At 41.4% G+C, this 16,937-nt stretch overlaps 1 protein-coding gene across 4 annotated transcripts; it reads right to left on the bottom strand.

Annotated features, from left to right (window-relative positions):
- Positions 1–3,501: 3,501 nt before the first annotated feature.
- LOC101166361 (low-density lipoprotein receptor-like) lies at positions 3,502–13,011 on the bottom strand. 4 transcript variants are annotated; one of them, XM_023957997.2, is made up of 18 exons: positions 12,824–13,011; positions 10,867–10,992; positions 10,661–10,783; positions 10,203–10,572; positions 10,003–10,125; positions 9,800–9,922; positions 9,569–9,688; positions 9,248–9,373; positions 7,039–7,210; positions 6,730–6,957; positions 6,532–6,650; positions 6,301–6,440; positions 6,074–6,215; positions 5,724–5,867; positions 4,933–5,241; positions 4,803–4,850; positions 4,550–4,713; positions 3,502–4,471 (listed from the first exon to the last, which is right to left on the bottom strand). In XM_023957997.2, the coding sequence occupies exons 2-18, from the start codon at positions 10,906–10,908 to the stop codon at positions 4,415–4,417; spliced, it is 2,550 nt and encodes an 849-aa protein (XP_023813765.1). In that variant the 5' UTR covers positions 10,909–10,992; positions 12,824–13,011; the 3' UTR covers positions 3,502–4,414. The 4 variants fall into 4 exon arrangements, with proteins under 4 accessions (XP_023813765.1, XP_023813766.1, XP_023813764.1 ...); XM_023957998.2 differs by having other exon boundaries at positions 10,703–10,783; XM_023957996.2 differs by having other exon boundaries at positions 10,203–10,583; positions 12,824–13,006.
- Between the last annotated feature and the right edge of the window lie 3,926 nt (positions 13,012–16,937).

The raw sequence follows: 16,937 nt of genomic DNA, 5'->3' as shown, positions 1-16,937 counted from the left end.
ATGGCATTTATATCAAAAGGTTCTAGGTTTGAGTCTGGCACTGTACAAATCCTTTTTGCGTGCTTTTTTTTCTTCAAGTGATATGTATTTTGCTGTGTCAAGCACTTCTCACAGAAAGCGTCACATGTTGTGTTGTTTTACATTTTTTTAATCATAATTAACAAAATTGTTCAGTTTTACATTTTTTTCATCATTATTTCCACATTGAAGTGTTACAAGGAGCTTTGTTGAAACATATGTCGATATACATCCAGTCCGCCACCAGATGCTGCTGTTCTGTGTGGTTTCAAAGCCCTGAACGGGTGGTTCATTTTTCCCACACAATTAGATGAACCCCCAGTGAGGCTTCATGGGGCTTCTATTCCCATCCCTAGTAAAAGGACTCAAATGATTAAAAGCTTTAGTAAAAAGGTCCACATGTCAAGCTCACCCACCAAAGCCAAACCAGGAAACCAGCATCCAGATGGAACTCCCACAGCTGCTATTTATCAGCCTTGTGAGCCAATCACAGCTCAACAGACAGGTGCTGGCCATGAATATTAACCTATGGAACACCATGAGGGACAAACTACCACCCACAGCCCTGTCTGCCACATGAGGATGTCATCAAGAAGGGACAACAGTAGGGAAAGGGACTGAACCAAGTGAACAGCTTCCTCTCTTCAGCAGACACATGTTCCGAGTACAAGTGTGTCAAAAGCTGGTAAATACTTATAGATGATGCATCTTTTTGTTTAGTTTGTTTGCTCAGTTTAATCCATTTTGATCCTTGCATTTTGCACAGACATCCTCACCGTTCAGGCCGGTGATTGGAACAAGCGGAAGCCAGAAAAGTTGGACCAGACATTACCAAAATGATACTCCCAGGTAAAGAAATGAGCAGCATTGTAGATAAAGGGATCTGTTCCCACAAGGATCAATCATAATGACCTTGAAGGACATTGAAGGACTTTATCTGAGCCTCAGGAAAACAAGTACCAGCTGTTTCATCAACATACGTGTGATGAATTGCAGATTATGGTGCCATGATAAAAAAAAGGCTTTATGATGTCATGCTGCTGACCATACTGTGATTGGTGAAGTCCAGCAGTGCTGGGGGTCCTTGAAGTGTTGTTTGAGAGCATCTCCTCCCTGCTTCTGGAAGGTATAGCCCAGCAAAGCCAGGACGTTTTCTCTTTGTAATTTGCATGGATGTCCAGGGCTTGTAGCACTTATGTGTTTTCCTCTTTAATTCTTAGGCAGCACAGAGGCATTAATGGAGTGAGGACGTGAAGGACTAACTGTCTGCCGAGGAGGAGATCATGTACAGCGCCTGCAAAAGTATTTGGCCCCCTTGAACTTTTCAACCTTTTGCCAAATTTCAGGCTTTAAACACAAAAATATAAAGCTGACATTTTTTGTGAAGAAACAACATCAAGTGGGACACAATCATGAAGTGTAAAAAATTTATTGGATATTTCAAACTTGTTTAACAAATAAAAACCGGAAATATTGGACAAAATTATTTAGCCCTTTTTACTTTCAGTGCAGCAAAGTCTCTCCAGGTGTTCAGTGAGGATCTCTGAATGATCCAATGTTTGACCTAAATGACCAATGAGGATAAATAGAATCCACCTATTCAAGTCTCCATATCAATGCACCTGCTCTGTGATAGTCTCAGAGAGAGCATCATGAAGAACTGGGAACACACCAGGCAGGTCCAAGATTTTTTTTTCAAGCACTGAGACGCTGTCAGCGCCCAGGAAACAGGCTGTACTTTTACTATATTAAGCACCTTTTGACCCAACAGTCACAGATAAGTGTGACAGAGATACTATTTACTTTACTGTTTTACACAAGGACACTGTGATACAGTGTGTGAAGGGACTGTTGATTAAACCAGTTGTGGACACCCCCCTCCTTATGAACACCTTCAGCACCACCGCGGCCCAGGTTATCAGTCCAGCATTTCGTCTCCATCCCTCAGCCTTGGACTTTGCATCCAACATGTGAGCCACACGGGAGGGGGGGTTCGACCGCATGTGGTCAGGCTTGCAGGGCTTTCAGTTGTTTTTTCCACAAAAGTGGAACTATTAGAGAAAGAATGCATATTTACTGTCCCAGTTCTGACCATGCAGTTGTTTTTATGCAACAATAAAAGTCTAATCAAAGTGTCACGGGTAAAAAAGGTGTATCTTTTTGAAAGTGACAAAGCTGTGATGTTAACCTTAAACATCTGATTTACTACAAAACATAATCTGGTAGTTTACAAACTACCACAAAGATGCAGAGATGTTAATTTGTTTAAATTAAACTTTTAAGATCTGCTGAAAAACCATGCTCCTAAAAATACAAAAAAAGCTAAAAAAGAAAATCCTAAAGCTATATCACCAGCACAGAAATGTATGTACTTGTGATTTTTACATTTTTTTTCTTTGTAATTTTCTTTTTTAATAGAAAAGTAGTTTATGAATTTCCTCCTTAAATGTGAATCAGAACCCGTCAAAGGTCAAACAGAAGTGGTATCCTGTGTCCTTACTGTACTTTCTAAAATAAAATACCCCAAAATATTTCTGTGTTCCTCCACAAAAACAAGGTAAATATGACCACAGGCTCGCTGTTTTGCCCTTTTCCTCGTCTGTGGCCTCAATCCTGCTGTGAACTCTGCTTTTCGAAGAAAAATCTGGCTCCCCCGGGGGGAAAGCACAGGGAGGGCAGGACTTCTGTCTCATGTTACGAAGCCAGACTGTGCAAAAAGTATACGTCCAATGGAGACCTGTACAGTAACAGGCCTGGCCCCAAGTGGGAGGAGGGAAGAGAGGAAAAAAAACAGTAATTTCTGGGAAGTCTCTAAGTTCAACAAAAGACGGTTTCACTCACTGTCTGTGTAAAAACGGCTTCAAGGTCAACCACAAGAGTAAAAAAATGACTTTCTCTGCCGGCAGACATGTATTAGAGTAAAAATAAAAAATGTGTTGTTATATATTTGCTTTTATGAGTTTTACCTTAAAATGTGAACAAAAATTGAGAAAAGTATCCATAACTGTTGACCTACAAGGTCCTAATCTGTATTTTTTATCATTACCATTAAAATATCAATGAACAATGTTTACTCGCTCATTTTAAAACTAAGTGTAAACCTTTACAAATTGTACATTAAACTTTTTTATAAGCAATGAAAACATTCATTCTTCTATTCATTCATACCTTCTTCTAATCCGTTTAGTCCCTTTCGGGGTGCCCGGGCTGCTGGAGCCTATCCCAGCCACTTGTGGGCGAAGGCTGGGGACACCCTGGACAAGTCGCTATTCTGTCACAGGCCCACAAATACACAATCACACACCCATGCACACCTATGGACAATAACGAGTAACCAATTAACCTATGAAGCATGATTTTAGAAAGAGAACATGTTCTGTTCCTGGTCCCCCAGCCGGGACTTGAACCAGGGGCCTTCTTTCTCAGGCAACCGCAATAAGCACTGCTCCACCGTGCAGCCGCAACAAAACCAGAAAAATCCAATTCTATAATAAATAGCAGCATTTGTTTATTTACAGAACATTCAATCATTAACAAAACCAGTACAGAACAAATATGTACACTTATAAACAACATATTTACAAGCTGAATGGAAACAGAACTTGTGCCATTTTGTCCTCACAAGCTGACAAACCCAGAAACCCTGGTCAGCTGTTTCACCCTCACTTTTCAACCATTCATGCTTATTTACTCCCACAACACAAATACAGATCCAAAAGGTAGTTGTTGTCTCCCTGTGCCATTTCCCAGAAAAAAAGGGGAATTTAAAAACAAACACGCAAACACCGGGGAGACCCAAGAGCCATTTGAACAGGAATGCTGGCATGACGGGGACACAAATACATGTGCCACGGTACAGCGGTTTGGTGGCATCAAAGCTTTTTAACAACATGAAAAAGGAATAATTTAAAGGTTTCTGTCAAATCCACCGACAAGCATGTGGAGAGTGGAAGCTCTTACAGATGCAGAGGGAACATCTGGGAGCCCAGACAGAGGATGGTATAATCAAGGCACGACCACATGATGATGAGTGTTTTCTGTGAGGTTACATTCATCTTTGACTTCATGTGCTTTAAAAATACAATTTATCCATCTTCGTCTGAAAAAAGAAAAGTGGTTTGTTGTGTATAAACCAAAACTGTTCCCTGATCAGCAACATAAGACTTTTCTCCACATCAACTATCAGAGTCTGAACATCGAGAGAAGAAAAATCGACCTGAGAAATTAATGATGTTTGATGAGCATTCAGATGTTTTCTTGTGGGATTGAAACTCGTTTGCGCTGCAGACAAACCATCTGTTTGTGAGGATTCAGTGGTTGGAACATTCAGGCTTCACATCTTTGTGCATTTGAGGTAAAAACGCTGATCGTCATCAAATCCACCTTAAGACAGCATTCAGTTTTCAGTGAAGGTGGGATTGTCGGTTTCTTCGTCCACGCTCACAACTTGCCTCTGATCAAAAAGCAAAGAAAAGAATGTTAGATAAAGTATTTTGCAGGGCGGTATCTACAAAGTTTTTGTAACATTTACTTTTGGGTAGGAGTAACCGTCAAGGCTGTTGCTTTTCCAAATGTGCACCTGGTCATCTGTGGTTTTCTGATAAACAGGGTTATGAAAGTGGATGGTGTTGGAGCTTCTCAACCTGAAGTTCCTCCACAGCAGCACGCCACCAACAGCCAACAGAGAGAGAACCGCTGTTGGATGAACAGATATTGGGGGTAAGACGTCACATGTTGAGGGTGAGCAACAGCTCAGTGTTTCGGCAGCTGCTGCAACAACTCACCCAGAGGGAGGACCGAGTAAAGAGTCACACCAAGCCCACGTTTGCTTTCTAAAAGGGAAAGGATTGTTATGTACAGCTGAGAAAGAAGTCAATGCGAAACGTCTTCAGATGAACCCCCTTGACAGCTTACCCAGAGAGGTTGTGGGGGCCTCTGTGAAGGTCTGCAGGACTTTCAGATCGATCAGCCTGGGAGTAGTGGTCTTTGGGAGTGGTATGGTGCTCCTGATTGGAGGCTTGGTGGTCCTCTGTGTCTGTGACCTTGGGGTGGTGTGGGTTACAGCCCTGGGGGTGGTACTGGTGATCACCACCGGTGCTGCTGTGGTGGTGCTGTGGTGGAGTCTGGGATTCAACGTGGCTCTAGGTGACGTCCTGAGAGGCAGACGGGTTGTGAAAACAGATGGAGTTTCTGACTGAGATGGTCCTGCAGGTGTTGGTGCCTCTGAAATGCAAAAAACATTACATGAATTTATTATTTAAATAATCTACTACATTTTTTTTTAAAGGATCATAAAGTGCGCCGTCAATGAAAGGTCTATTTTTTTAGTCTTATGTCATATATAAGGCATACCGAACTATAAGACGCATTAAGCGAGACAGGAGCGAGTCCATCAGTCAGTCAGACTATATTAACTGCGTTCCTGTAACTTCCAACCCTGTTTGCAACATGTATAAAACCAGACTAATACCGCTAAAACAAATGTTACCGTGACAATGTCAACTCCCAATCCTGTTAACACATAAAAAAAAAAAACCACAGTCCAACTCTACTACACGTTAGCATATTTTCAATAACACCCAACCTTGTTTGCAAAAGCACAACCAGAATTGATATATTAAGGCGCTCCAAATTGGACAGGGGAAGACTTTGAGGACCAGGATTTATCTACTGGATGTACAACGTTTCTGTGAAGATTTACCCACCTGGCACACATGACCTCATATCACTGGCAAGCATCTGGTGATCTGGACAGACGCAGGTGTATTTCGGTGGATGACTGCCCACTTGAGGGGCAGCAAGGCACATGAAGTCACAGTAGGATCTGGACGTGTTGCACCAGTCTCTTCCTGCAGCAGGAGAGTTCACTTTTTGGTTATTTAACTTTTATGGAATCACAAATAAAAACAGTATTTCAGGTAGATACTTTTGGAATTGTGTTCTGTAAACTAAAATACCATATGAAAATCTTCTTTAGGTGAAGATGATAAGGAGATACCAGCTTTGACTCAACCAAACTCAACACTCTGATCTGGTATTGGCTTAATCATTTTACCTGAAGGTTGTTTGAGATTATGGTAGAGGATGATGTCTTCTGGGGAATGCAGGTGCTCTGCCACTGGTCTTGTATCCTCACCGGTTAGTCGGTTGGCACTGAAGATGGCATTGTTGCCAACATCCGTCCAGAAAACTCTTTCCTTATCCAACACAAACAGCAATGCTTAAAGCCGGCCACTAACTTATATTTGTTAAACTTTTCGGTTTCCAGCAATGAATATCTACCTCGAATACAGTGAGTCCAAGCGGGTGAGCTAGTTTGTGCTCATCAATGATGAGCGTGCGCCGACCACCACCCTGCACATCTACGCTGGAGAGAGTGTGCAGCTTAGAGTCCACCCAGTAGAGTCGCTGGTTCAGCAGGTCTGTAGAGGTAGCGATCATGAGGACAGGGAGTTCAGAACAGATGGAACCGTAACCCAGACCAGACGGATGGAAGGAGTTTTTGGGGTTTACCAAGAGTGATGCCATTAGGCCAAACAATGCTGTCAGTGACCAGAGCGGAGCGGCCTCCTCCATTGAGACCTCCCTTCTCGATCTTAGCTGGATTTCCCCAATCAGTCCAATAAAGAAAGCTGTGAAATGTTGAAAAATGGCGGTAAAACAAAAAGTTTGAACCATGAGAAACACATGTAAATGAAACCATCATCTCACTTGCTATGGGGGTCGACCACTATCGCCCGAGGCTTCGACAAGCCTTGGTGGAAGAGAGTTTTGCGATGGCTGCCATCAGCGGTTGCCACAGAGATAGTGCTACGAATACTGTCGGTCCAATAGAGGTTTTTATGGACCCAGTCGTAGGCGATTCCTTCAGGGGCATCAACGTCGCTGTCGATAACGGTTTGGTGCAGAGTCGAGTCGTCAGCTGAGTCTATGTTTGTTCTTCGTGAAACATCCAAAATGGTGTCAAACGTCAGCGAATGAAACCAACATCCTTTCCGTTCTGGTTTTAGTCAGACTCACCTGTAGATTTTCTTCAGAGAAATGTCTGACCAGTAGATCTCTTTAGTGGCTACGTCAATGTCCAGCGCCACCACATTCTTTAGGCGGGGAATTACTCGAGTGTACTCGCTTTTGTCAAGAGTCATCTTTCTCACTTCATGACGATTGGTGAAGAAGAGGTAGGCTATTGTACCTGCAAAACCACAGAACCGAGGTGGGACAGTTTCACAAATAGCATTGATTAGAATATTTCTGGAAAAAAGTATCAAAGTAATCATATGAATTTAAAGAGAGTTGGTGAGTTTAGCTTTGGTCAACACAACTGAATAATATAAACAGCTAAGACTTGTGTCTTAAAATTTGCAACTAGACAGTAAACTGGGCGGAAATTTGTAAACTACAGTTCCTTGTGGAATAACTGGTGCTGGAAATTGTGGCTTTGGGCTTTTTAACCGTTTAACACCTGAGCTTATACAAAACCGTGGACGTTCTTTTAATTGAACTTTACTATGCAAACAGTAGTTCTACTGTTTGCATAGTAACGTAATTCCAGCGCAGAAAAGCATCTCTTACATTAGTGAAGAGTTTACGCAATCAACGTAAATCATCTGAAAATAGCACAGAGAGAGGCACGCCTCGCTTCTCTCTGTGCTGAACAGAATCTGTTAGAAGTACATTAATTGCGTAAATGGTTGAAGAGCCACGATAGGTCAAAGAGCGTGTGTTTATTTTCCTGTCGCCGGTGACAGCTCTGGTATTAAAGGGTAAGAACCAGATTTGACCCTCAATTTTGAGCACAGAGAACCTGGTTGTGTGCAAAAAGTAATCTCCACATGAAACAGTCCATTTCAGACTCAAAAACCATATTTTCTGTAACAATCAGCAGACATCACAGGAGTGCATCAGGTCCTTAGGATTGGATGATTTTGTGCTATCATACCTCCATGTTTCTGGTTCAAAGATATGCAAAAAATGTACAAAACTGTATTACAACAATCATAAGACTGGGTATGGATCCTTGACTCTATATGAGAACTGGACTAGGTGACCCCTCCCCCTGGTGTTCCAAACAGGAAGTACTTCTATAGAGAAATAAACAGCTGTCACTCAGTCATTCTATTGGTCAGAATAAACATTCTTGCTCTGCTACCTTTTTTAACATGTTCTTGATGATCCTATGTTCTTTTTTCACGCTATTTTTTCCGTATTGCAAGTTATTCAAGTAATAAACTAAACTCAAACTAAAAAAAAATGCCTCAGATGCCTCTATAAAAATATGTGGTGCCTGCTAGCCCCCATGTCCAAACTTCAACACATTTGATTGACAGGGTTTGAGTAGCTCTTTTCAAATGGTAGGGGTGTGGACTTCCAAAAAGCTCACTCTGATTGGCAAGAGTGGCTGCCATAGAAATGTTGACTCAGACTGACAAGGACCAATCACTGCTTACTAACAGAATCTGGCTCCAATATGGCGGCGTCCGTATTGCAAAAAAATTAGCTACTGAATTGACTTCACCTCATTGGAGCCGGAAGTAACGCACTTTCTAAGGGTGACGTTACACTCGCTCGCTCCAGTTCTCATTTACAGTTAATCGTTTTAATGACAGATTCCTGATTTTGTTTGAATTGAATAACCAAGCACACGAGTCATTTTGATATGAACTTTGACCTTTGACAATAACTTAAGAGAAGCATTCCAAGAAGTGCTCATCTTGGACATTAGAGGGATAAAGTTACTCAAACTCTGAATTTGATATTTTTGTTGCTACTTAAAATGTGGAAAATGTGAATAACACATCTGTTGTAGCAGACTATGCTAACTAACTTCAAGGGGTTTATTAAAAAAAACAACAACATTAAAATATAAGATGTTGATCCTCATCTGTAGTGATCATTGACATAATATAGAACCAAAAAAGGGACTAATTCACCTGCTACGGTCAATAAGTAACTTTCAGTGGAGCAAACAGTGTTTATTGATATTGACTACAAATCAATCAAATGGATCCTTTTGTATCAAACGGACTTGCTGTGTTTGTCGACCAGGGCCAAAATTGAACTTTAAAAGTGCCAAAAGTAGATTAGATCAGGCACAAACGTGTGAATTATAACACATTTTTCTCACACTAATAACATCCCTGACTCTTTCTCCATTTCTGTGTAAAAGCAATTTACTTGATATTTTTCTGTTAAAGTTGGCAGAATAAAAGGGCAGGGTCCGGATGCTTACCAATAGATTTGCACGCTTTGGTTACTGGGTCAACCTGGTAACCCTCCTCACATTCACATTTGTAGCTGCCCATTGTGTTAATGCAGGTCTGGCTGCAGGTGTCTGGACTGGCGCACTCATCAATATCTGATGAAGGGAGACATTTTTAAAAATGTATTTCTTGTCACTTCAGCTTAGTTGTGAGTTAACTGTTAATGAGAAAGAACACTGAGGGATTGACGGTTAACAGCAGAGTAACTAAAGATTTGTACATTATTTCAAAAAGGAGTAAAGTTCATTTTAAAATGACGACATAAAGCAGACGTCAGGGCATGGGCTCACCTTCGCACCGTCTTTTGTCTCTGAGGCTATATCCAGTCGGACACAGGCACTCATGGCCGATTTTCAGGTCATTGCAAATGTGAGAGCAGCCGCCATTGTTGTAAAGACATTCGTTGGAGCCTGCAAAGAAAAAGAAGAGGCCTTTTTATGGGGACATAATTACAACTCTAAGGACACGCAGGACCCGAGGTAAATGCATAAACTAGTAATTAACCAGAAAGCTGCACCCACCACATTCCCGAAGAGGCTCATCTGACCAATCCCTGCAGTCCCGTTTGCTGTCACACACTCTCTCCATGGTTATGCACTCCCCACTGCGGCACTTGAACTTGTCCGGGCCCTCACAGCGGGTCACTGTGCAAGCCAAATGAAATGATGAGTGAAAAAGGTACAGCTTTTCAGTGGGACTATGGAGCGTGGGAGGGTCCTCTTACCGTTGACACAGCCGGATTCGTCAGTCGTGTCTCTGCAGTCGTACTGCTGGTTGCACTGGCGACTGCCGTGGATGCAGGTTCCATCGCCACATTCAAACTCATCTGGACGGCAGGTGGAGCGAGCTAAGGGCAAAGCAACTGTAGTAAGTAAAGGGGCAGTGAAGAAATGCAGGACATGACGTTTGGAACCACAAACGTACTGCAGCCAGTTTCATCAGATCCATCCAAGCAGTCAGCATCTCCATCACACTTCCAGCTGCCGTGGATGCACTCTCCGCTGCCACAGTGGAACTCCATCGAGTGGCACTGATGAGAGGCGAGCGTCACGGGGGCTTCGGCGTGGCAGCTCTGGGGCCACTCGTCTGAGTCATCAAGGCAGTCGTTGTAACCGTCGCAGGCCCACTGGCGAGGGATGCAGATGCTGTTGTTGCACTGGAAGGATGCAGAGCTGCAGGTGATGGGAGGGCAGGAGGCCTCATCACTCCCATCATCGCAATCCTCATCTTCGTCACACACAAAGGAAGCTGAGACGCACTGGCCATTCTCGCAGCGGAAGTCTGAGGCTAAACACTGTTTGGCCGCTAGCAAAGAGGAGACATGAGAGGTCAGAGAGAGGCAGATGGGCGCATATGTCCGTGAAGATGAAGTGCAAGCCTACCACAGCCCCTCTCATCAGCTCCATTCTCACAGTCAGCTTTACCATCACAGCGCCAGGAGCTCGGTAAACACAGGTGAAAGCGGTCTCCACAATTGAACTCTGTAGGTTTACATGTTCTTGCCACTATAGATGTAAAAAAATACACAAAAATAAGCAACTGATACATTCTAGGGGGCGGAGACGCTGTGATGTCATGGGATACTCACAGCAGGTGCTTGGAAGTTCATCGGTGCCATCTCCACAGTCATCCCCGCCGTCACATATCCATCTTATTGTGATGCATCTCCCATTTCCACACTGGAACTGGCCGGGTCCACATGTTGTTAATGCATCTGCAATTCACAAAGTAAAATAAGAACCTCAGTTTTAGCGTAGTTCTTGCAGAAACAACAGATGCATTTTCAAATATCAGTACCTCTAGCTACTTATCTTAGTATCTGGTGAGTATATTTTTAATCCAAATACACAAAACTAGTTGATCAAGATTTTATTGTGATAAGATAAGTGTTTATAAATGGAAAATTAAATTGCAAGAAAATCAAAGGTTTTCCTTAGTATTTAAGTGAAGCTCAGTAAAAAGGGACACAAAAGTTAATTGGATGCATTCTCTTCTCTTCTCTCTCTTATTATTAGGAATCTCAGCTAAAATTAGAAACCACTGAATTTTGTTTTGTTTGCAATAAAAAAAACACCTTAAAGTGGAAAAAGTAAGGACTTTATAGAAAAGAAAGCCCCTTTTTCAGGCTCCAGGCTTCTCGAACCAGAAAAGGAAAACATGGTCATATATACAGTTTGCTCCTGCAGGCAGAGAGTCATATACTCTGGTATGAAGCACACCCATAACAGCTCTCATGGTAACGCTGTTTAACACAGAAGAAGGATAGTTGGAACTCCTGCAGAGAGGTGAGCAGAGGTCAACAAAGAGCTAATAACCGTCAGAATTATAAGCTGGAATTTTTTTTGTATACAATCTTGATTTCAAAGTGTTTACATTTTCATGCTGTGGTGCCCCATTTGAGAGGACCGACAAGAGAAAAATCATAAATAATGCATTCCTACATGAGTCACATAAATAGTAGATGATAATGGCCTTTTAGTGCAGTAAAACACCTGCTTCTGTCATTCAGCTTTTCTATCTGTTACTTCTTCTTCTCTATAGTAGATTTTGCTTTATGACTCCACAAAGGAAACTGGGCTTTATTACCTGTAATAACCACGGCACCACCAAAGGTTTCTAAAGGAAACCAGGGCTTAAACTCTCATCTGACCTAAAACACTCTTCCGTGAAATCAGCGACGTGGTTCACACTCCCTATTTACCTAATGGGCTTAAAGTTCAGACTTCAAAAGACCAACTGGATTATTGATCGAGTACAAATCAATACAGAGAAAATAACAAATGTGCCAACTGAGCTCATCTGACGTGTTAAGGCTTTAAGGTTTAGTAGAAAACCTGACTTTGGGGGCTTCATGTATTAATAAGCTAAGCTTAAATATATTAAGAAATATCATTAGCAGTTTTTTGAGTCTGTATTTCAGATTTTGGAGAGATTGCCAAAAAGAAATAAAAAGTGGAACAGTTTTCCTCTGATGGGGAGATGTGATTGGCTGACAACTAGTCCCAACTTGCTTTTTCACACTATTTCCAGGACATTGTTCTACAAAATGAGGCTTTGCAGGAGAGCTCCATTAATGACGTTTCCTATTTTTGAGCAGCAGATCCAACAGTTTGAAGAACAAAACAAATCTAAAAATAAATAAATAAATAAATAAATAAATAGGGGATTTGCTGCCATGCACACTGGTTTCCAAAAACCGGCTCCACAAACCATGCTTGACCTTTCCTGTGGAGGAGCAGGGGAGGGGAGGGGAGGGGAGGGGGAGAACGCAGCGTGCTGCATTCTGATTGGCTGCTGAACACAGCGCGAGCGGAGCGCGAGGACACGAAAACATCACACACGTCTTCCTACAGAGGGAGCCGCAATTGAAGCAAATCACAAAGACATTTATGTCTGAACATATATTTACCTACAGGCAGGGGGGAAATGACCCACATTTGTGAGGAAATGACGCGATCCCCACTTTCTTTTCAGAATAAAATACATGGTGTTTTTTTGTTTTAAACAAAATTATCATAATTCGGGATTGAGCTACTTGAACTTACGTGCATGATGAAGGAGGCAGGTGAGGAAGAGGAGTGAGGCACAACGAAGGAGAGTCATGTTTCCACGGGGGCCCCAGTGCGCTGAGCTGACGCTCTGGTGGCTCTTCTGTGTGAACTGAACGTCTGCAGGGATGCCGTGCATCTGCACAAATGATAACTGTTTGACAACATCCCTCTCATTTCAATGTGGTCCCCCGGGTGGGAGGAGCCACGGGGGGGCCCTTGGAAGGGGAGGGCGGGGCCTGGAGTGGTGTGATTCCTGAGGCGCACACCCTCAACAATTGTGGGGCGGAGCTCCGGGTGGATGTCATTTACTATGAGGTTAACCCTTTAAACTGAAAGCCCACATACATATAGTGTGCATTAGCGTCGGGTCCTGGGAGGGGATCACTGGAATGTGATCAGTGGGTTCCAGCAAGCCTGGGTGAAAATTCCTCAGGGGGGGTCTGAGGGCCAGAAACTCCAAAGTTTAAGAAGCTCTTTCAAGACTAAATAACAGCAAATTGTAATTTTATCATCTAAAAAATAAACTGCAGAAGGTAACATGCATGCAGAATCATTGTAAGTCAGATGCTAAAAGCATGAAGCTATGTTTTTTCCCCATGTTAATAATAACAATATTCTCAATCATTGCTGTTTTTTTTATTTCATTTCAGAAGAGGGACGCTGCAGTGTCTAAAACAAATTATGAATCAAGAGGATCTGAAAAAAAAACTAATTTGTCTACCCTTAAAGTGAAAAAAAAATCAACAACTCAAAGTTGTACTTTATTTATTTTTCTCTCAGTCTGTTTCATATATAGATTCTTTAAAGACGCGCTCACAGAAAATCACGTTTGTGTTTTTAACATGTTCTTGTGGCATTTTTCTGAGGATGGAGGTCACGTAAAAAAAAATTGATCTTAAAATTGTGTCTTAGAGTATTTCTTTAATAAAATCGTTATAATTCAGGAGCAGACTAAACAAATGCCATTTGAAAATCTTGCTGCAGTGATGTTTGTGCTTCAGCCGGTGCACCACAAGCTTCCTGTTCCACTTCATTCTGATGCATCCTCTGTAGAAGAATACATCCGTGCACATCTATGTTTTCCTCATCTGAGCTGGCATCTGGCTCAGAATTGTACTGATAGATAACTCCAATGTTGATCTGCGTATTCATTGCACTTGTAATGTTAAGTTGACGTTGTCAAAGGTTGGAAGCCAGTGGAAGAGGGTGTAAACAGAGTGATGATGGGAAATCAGGGCAGGCTTACTCCGTGCATGCTAAATGCAGAATTCAATCAGTTCCCGACACTTTAAAGCATTAAGTTTTTAAATCATTTCAGCTCATCTGCACTTTTTAGCTAGTTTTGATTTCTTGCCACTTTCTGTTCATCTGAAGTTGAACATTCATGCTTTTTTAAAGCTCGCATTGATGAGTTGTTTTATTTTTTTGATGCAGCAAAACATCTCATCCCATACTTTAAGGTCTACTTTGAGTTATTAAAAAAAAAAAAGATTTATGTTAGCTGCAAAGGTCTAGCAACATCCAGGGGTGTACCCCACTTTTGCCCAAAAGTAGGCAGGATAGGCTCCAGCAACCCCATGACCCCGAAAGGGATGGGGTAAGAAAATGGATGGATTGGTTTTTATTGGGACATCTTCTTTGATATCTAATTAAATAAAGAGTGAACAGTGGGGGTTATTTTTCCCTGAATAAGATTGCTCAGAGTTGTTTTAAAGATTCATCTTTGTGACTAAATTTATAGAACAAATCTGTGTTTGAGATGATCTTGCAACAATTTTAACAAATACTTTTCTTAATGTATTTACTTTCCATAAATGTAGTGACACCAATAAAAGATGGATTCTGTTGATTTCCATGGCAGAGTACAAAGTTGTTCAAAGATTGTCCTAACACTTCAATTAAATAAAAACTGGGCTAACATTTTTGGGGAAAAAACTAACATGAATCACCTTAGAGGAATAAAAGTTAACATACATTACAACATTCATGAATAACAAATTTGTTTGTCACATTCCCACACCCTCTTTAACTGCCTGCACTGTGGAAGGTTTGAAAAAGAACAAACAGAATTTTCTGCTCTGAGCTCATCCTGATTTATCCCTGCAAGACAGCAAAAGCCAAACTTTTCTACCGAGACTCAGTCTGATTTTCCTGTTTCTCCGTCCAAAACAAACCTGCATTACTCCATTCCACCTGTCTCTCCTGCCTCACTCTGATTGGACAGAGAGGTCGCACCCTTGAAGTCAGTTTGCGGTTAAACTCAACGGTTGGTAAACTATTCTTCATTTTAAACCTTGGCGCCAGGGAAAGGAAAACAAAAAAAAACTGTCAAGTGAGCAACAAAATAAGCTGGAAAGGCAGATGATATTAAAACAAAAAACCTGCAGAAACATTTTGCAACGTGTCAGATTTGAATATGAATACATTGTTGAATATATTACCTTTTTTACAACACGTCTTTAAAGATTGGGAACATCTAGAGAAATCTCTGTGAGCAGGGGACAAAAAGATATAAATAATAAAAAGATTAAGTAAATGAAGTGAAATAGGGAATAAATAACAAACTGCTGTGGCAAACTGTGAAGCTTTTGAGAGAGATTTCTGATTCAGGGAGAATTTCAGAAGACCCATCAGTTACAGTAGACTTTGTTGCTTAATCTGAACATCCTGATGGCGCAATCCCTTCTGGTCCTTCCAGTGTCATCCCAACCGGTTATTTTTTTAAACTCTCCACAACAAACCAGTACTGGCTGATGCAGGTTTCAGGTTTATCTGGGCAGCTCTGCAGGACTCCTGCTAAAAAACACAGAACTGCAAAACAGATAGTGTCTGATTACACGCCAAGCTTGTGTCTAATGGAAATTAAAAGAACTCTTTCCTCTGAATGTTTTTAAATCCAGGCTGAGAATGGAGGAGAAAGTCACTTTAAACTGTATCTGTTTTACATAAGCTCTCATTTTTATTCATTTCATGTTTTAAATGTTTACATTTTTATTGTAAATGTAATTTATTGTTTTCCCCTATCCAGGACTGCTGTGATAAAGAGATTCTTAATCTCACTGGGACATTTCCAGTGTAAATAAAGGTTATATAAGTCTGCTCTCAGTTGTCCATCTAGTGTACAAAGACAGCAAGTGCAGGTTGACAAAAAAAACAGAGCTGAGGGAGCTGGACAAATACAAGAAGCAAGGAGAAGGACATTTTTAAAAATGGTTTGATATAATACTGGAGTCCATTACATTCTTTTTGCAAAAACGATAAATCAAGTCACTAAGCTTTAACTGCATTTTCATTCAAACCATTTTTTGGTGTCTCTCTTTGACTTTCATGCCCTTTATCTGCGCCCCATCATCACAGTTCTTATATTTTACTGCTGCGAAAGCTTCCAAAGCATTTTGAATTGCCTTTGTGTTTTACAGGTACAGATTACACTGCATAATATTCTTCATTAATTCAATCAAAAAAGTGGAACCACTGTTGTTTTCAGGCTGAGATGGAAATCTGCAGAGCTCCACGTTCTTTTCTCTCAGAGGAGAACGCCTTCTTCACAAATAAAATACATTTTTAGTTGATAGACTGAATTAGCCCACAGTTTATAAGGTTAAGAAACATTTATGGAACTGCAGTTAGTTCAAAGTTGCCTTTATAATCATGGGCTCCCTGAGCTTCCACCAACACTTCCTGTATATTTTGCGTTTGCATCCTGGATCTAATTCCAACCCGGTTATTTAAAGAAAACGCCCTTGTTTGATATGTTCACAAATGTTTTTGTTGGTGAAATGAAACCCTAACTTTGGTCTACAAGTTTTAGCGAGACAGTCTAATTTTATCAAAAAAACTGCATTATGACAATCTGCAGAGAATAATCAGTGAGGAGTTAAGAGTTAAGCTGGTGGTGGTGGTGTAATGGTGTGGGGTATATTTTCTTGGCACACTTGGGCCGCTTATCACAAATCGAGCATGGTTCTATCACCACAGCCTACCTGAGTATTGTTGCTGACCATTTCCATCCCTTTCTGAACAGTGTACCCTCTTCTGACGGCTACTTCCAGGTTTCTTGAACATGACAAATGAGTTCCCTGGACTCAAATGATCTCTCCAGTCACCA

This window comes from Oryzias latipes, chromosome 8, assembly GCF_053564925.1.
Source record: "Oryzias latipes strain Hd-rR chromosome 8, Olatipes_Hd-rR_3.1".
In the NCBI taxonomy this organism is placed as follows: Eukaryota; Metazoa; Chordata; class Actinopteri; order Beloniformes; family Adrianichthyidae; genus Oryzias; species Oryzias latipes.
The sequence above is the reverse complement of the archived record's forward strand: the minus strand, read 5'-3'. Positions and strand labels throughout refer to the sequence as shown.

Excerpts from the sequence above, each read along its gene's own strand:
- LOC101166361 (XM_023957996.2), bottom strand. The coding sequence starts at position 12,965 with ATGCACGGCATCCCTGCAGACGTTCAGTTCACACAGAAGAGCCACCAG. Across the intron at positions 10,584-10,660 it reads AGCTGATGAGAGGGGCTGTG|CGGCCAAACAGTGTTTAGCC; the intron begins GTAGGCTTGCAC and ends CCTCTTTGCTAG. Across the intron at positions 7,211-9,247 it reads CAAAGCGTGCAAATCTATTG|GTACAATAGCCTACCTCTTC; the intron begins GTAAGCATCCGG and ends GTGGTTTTGCAG.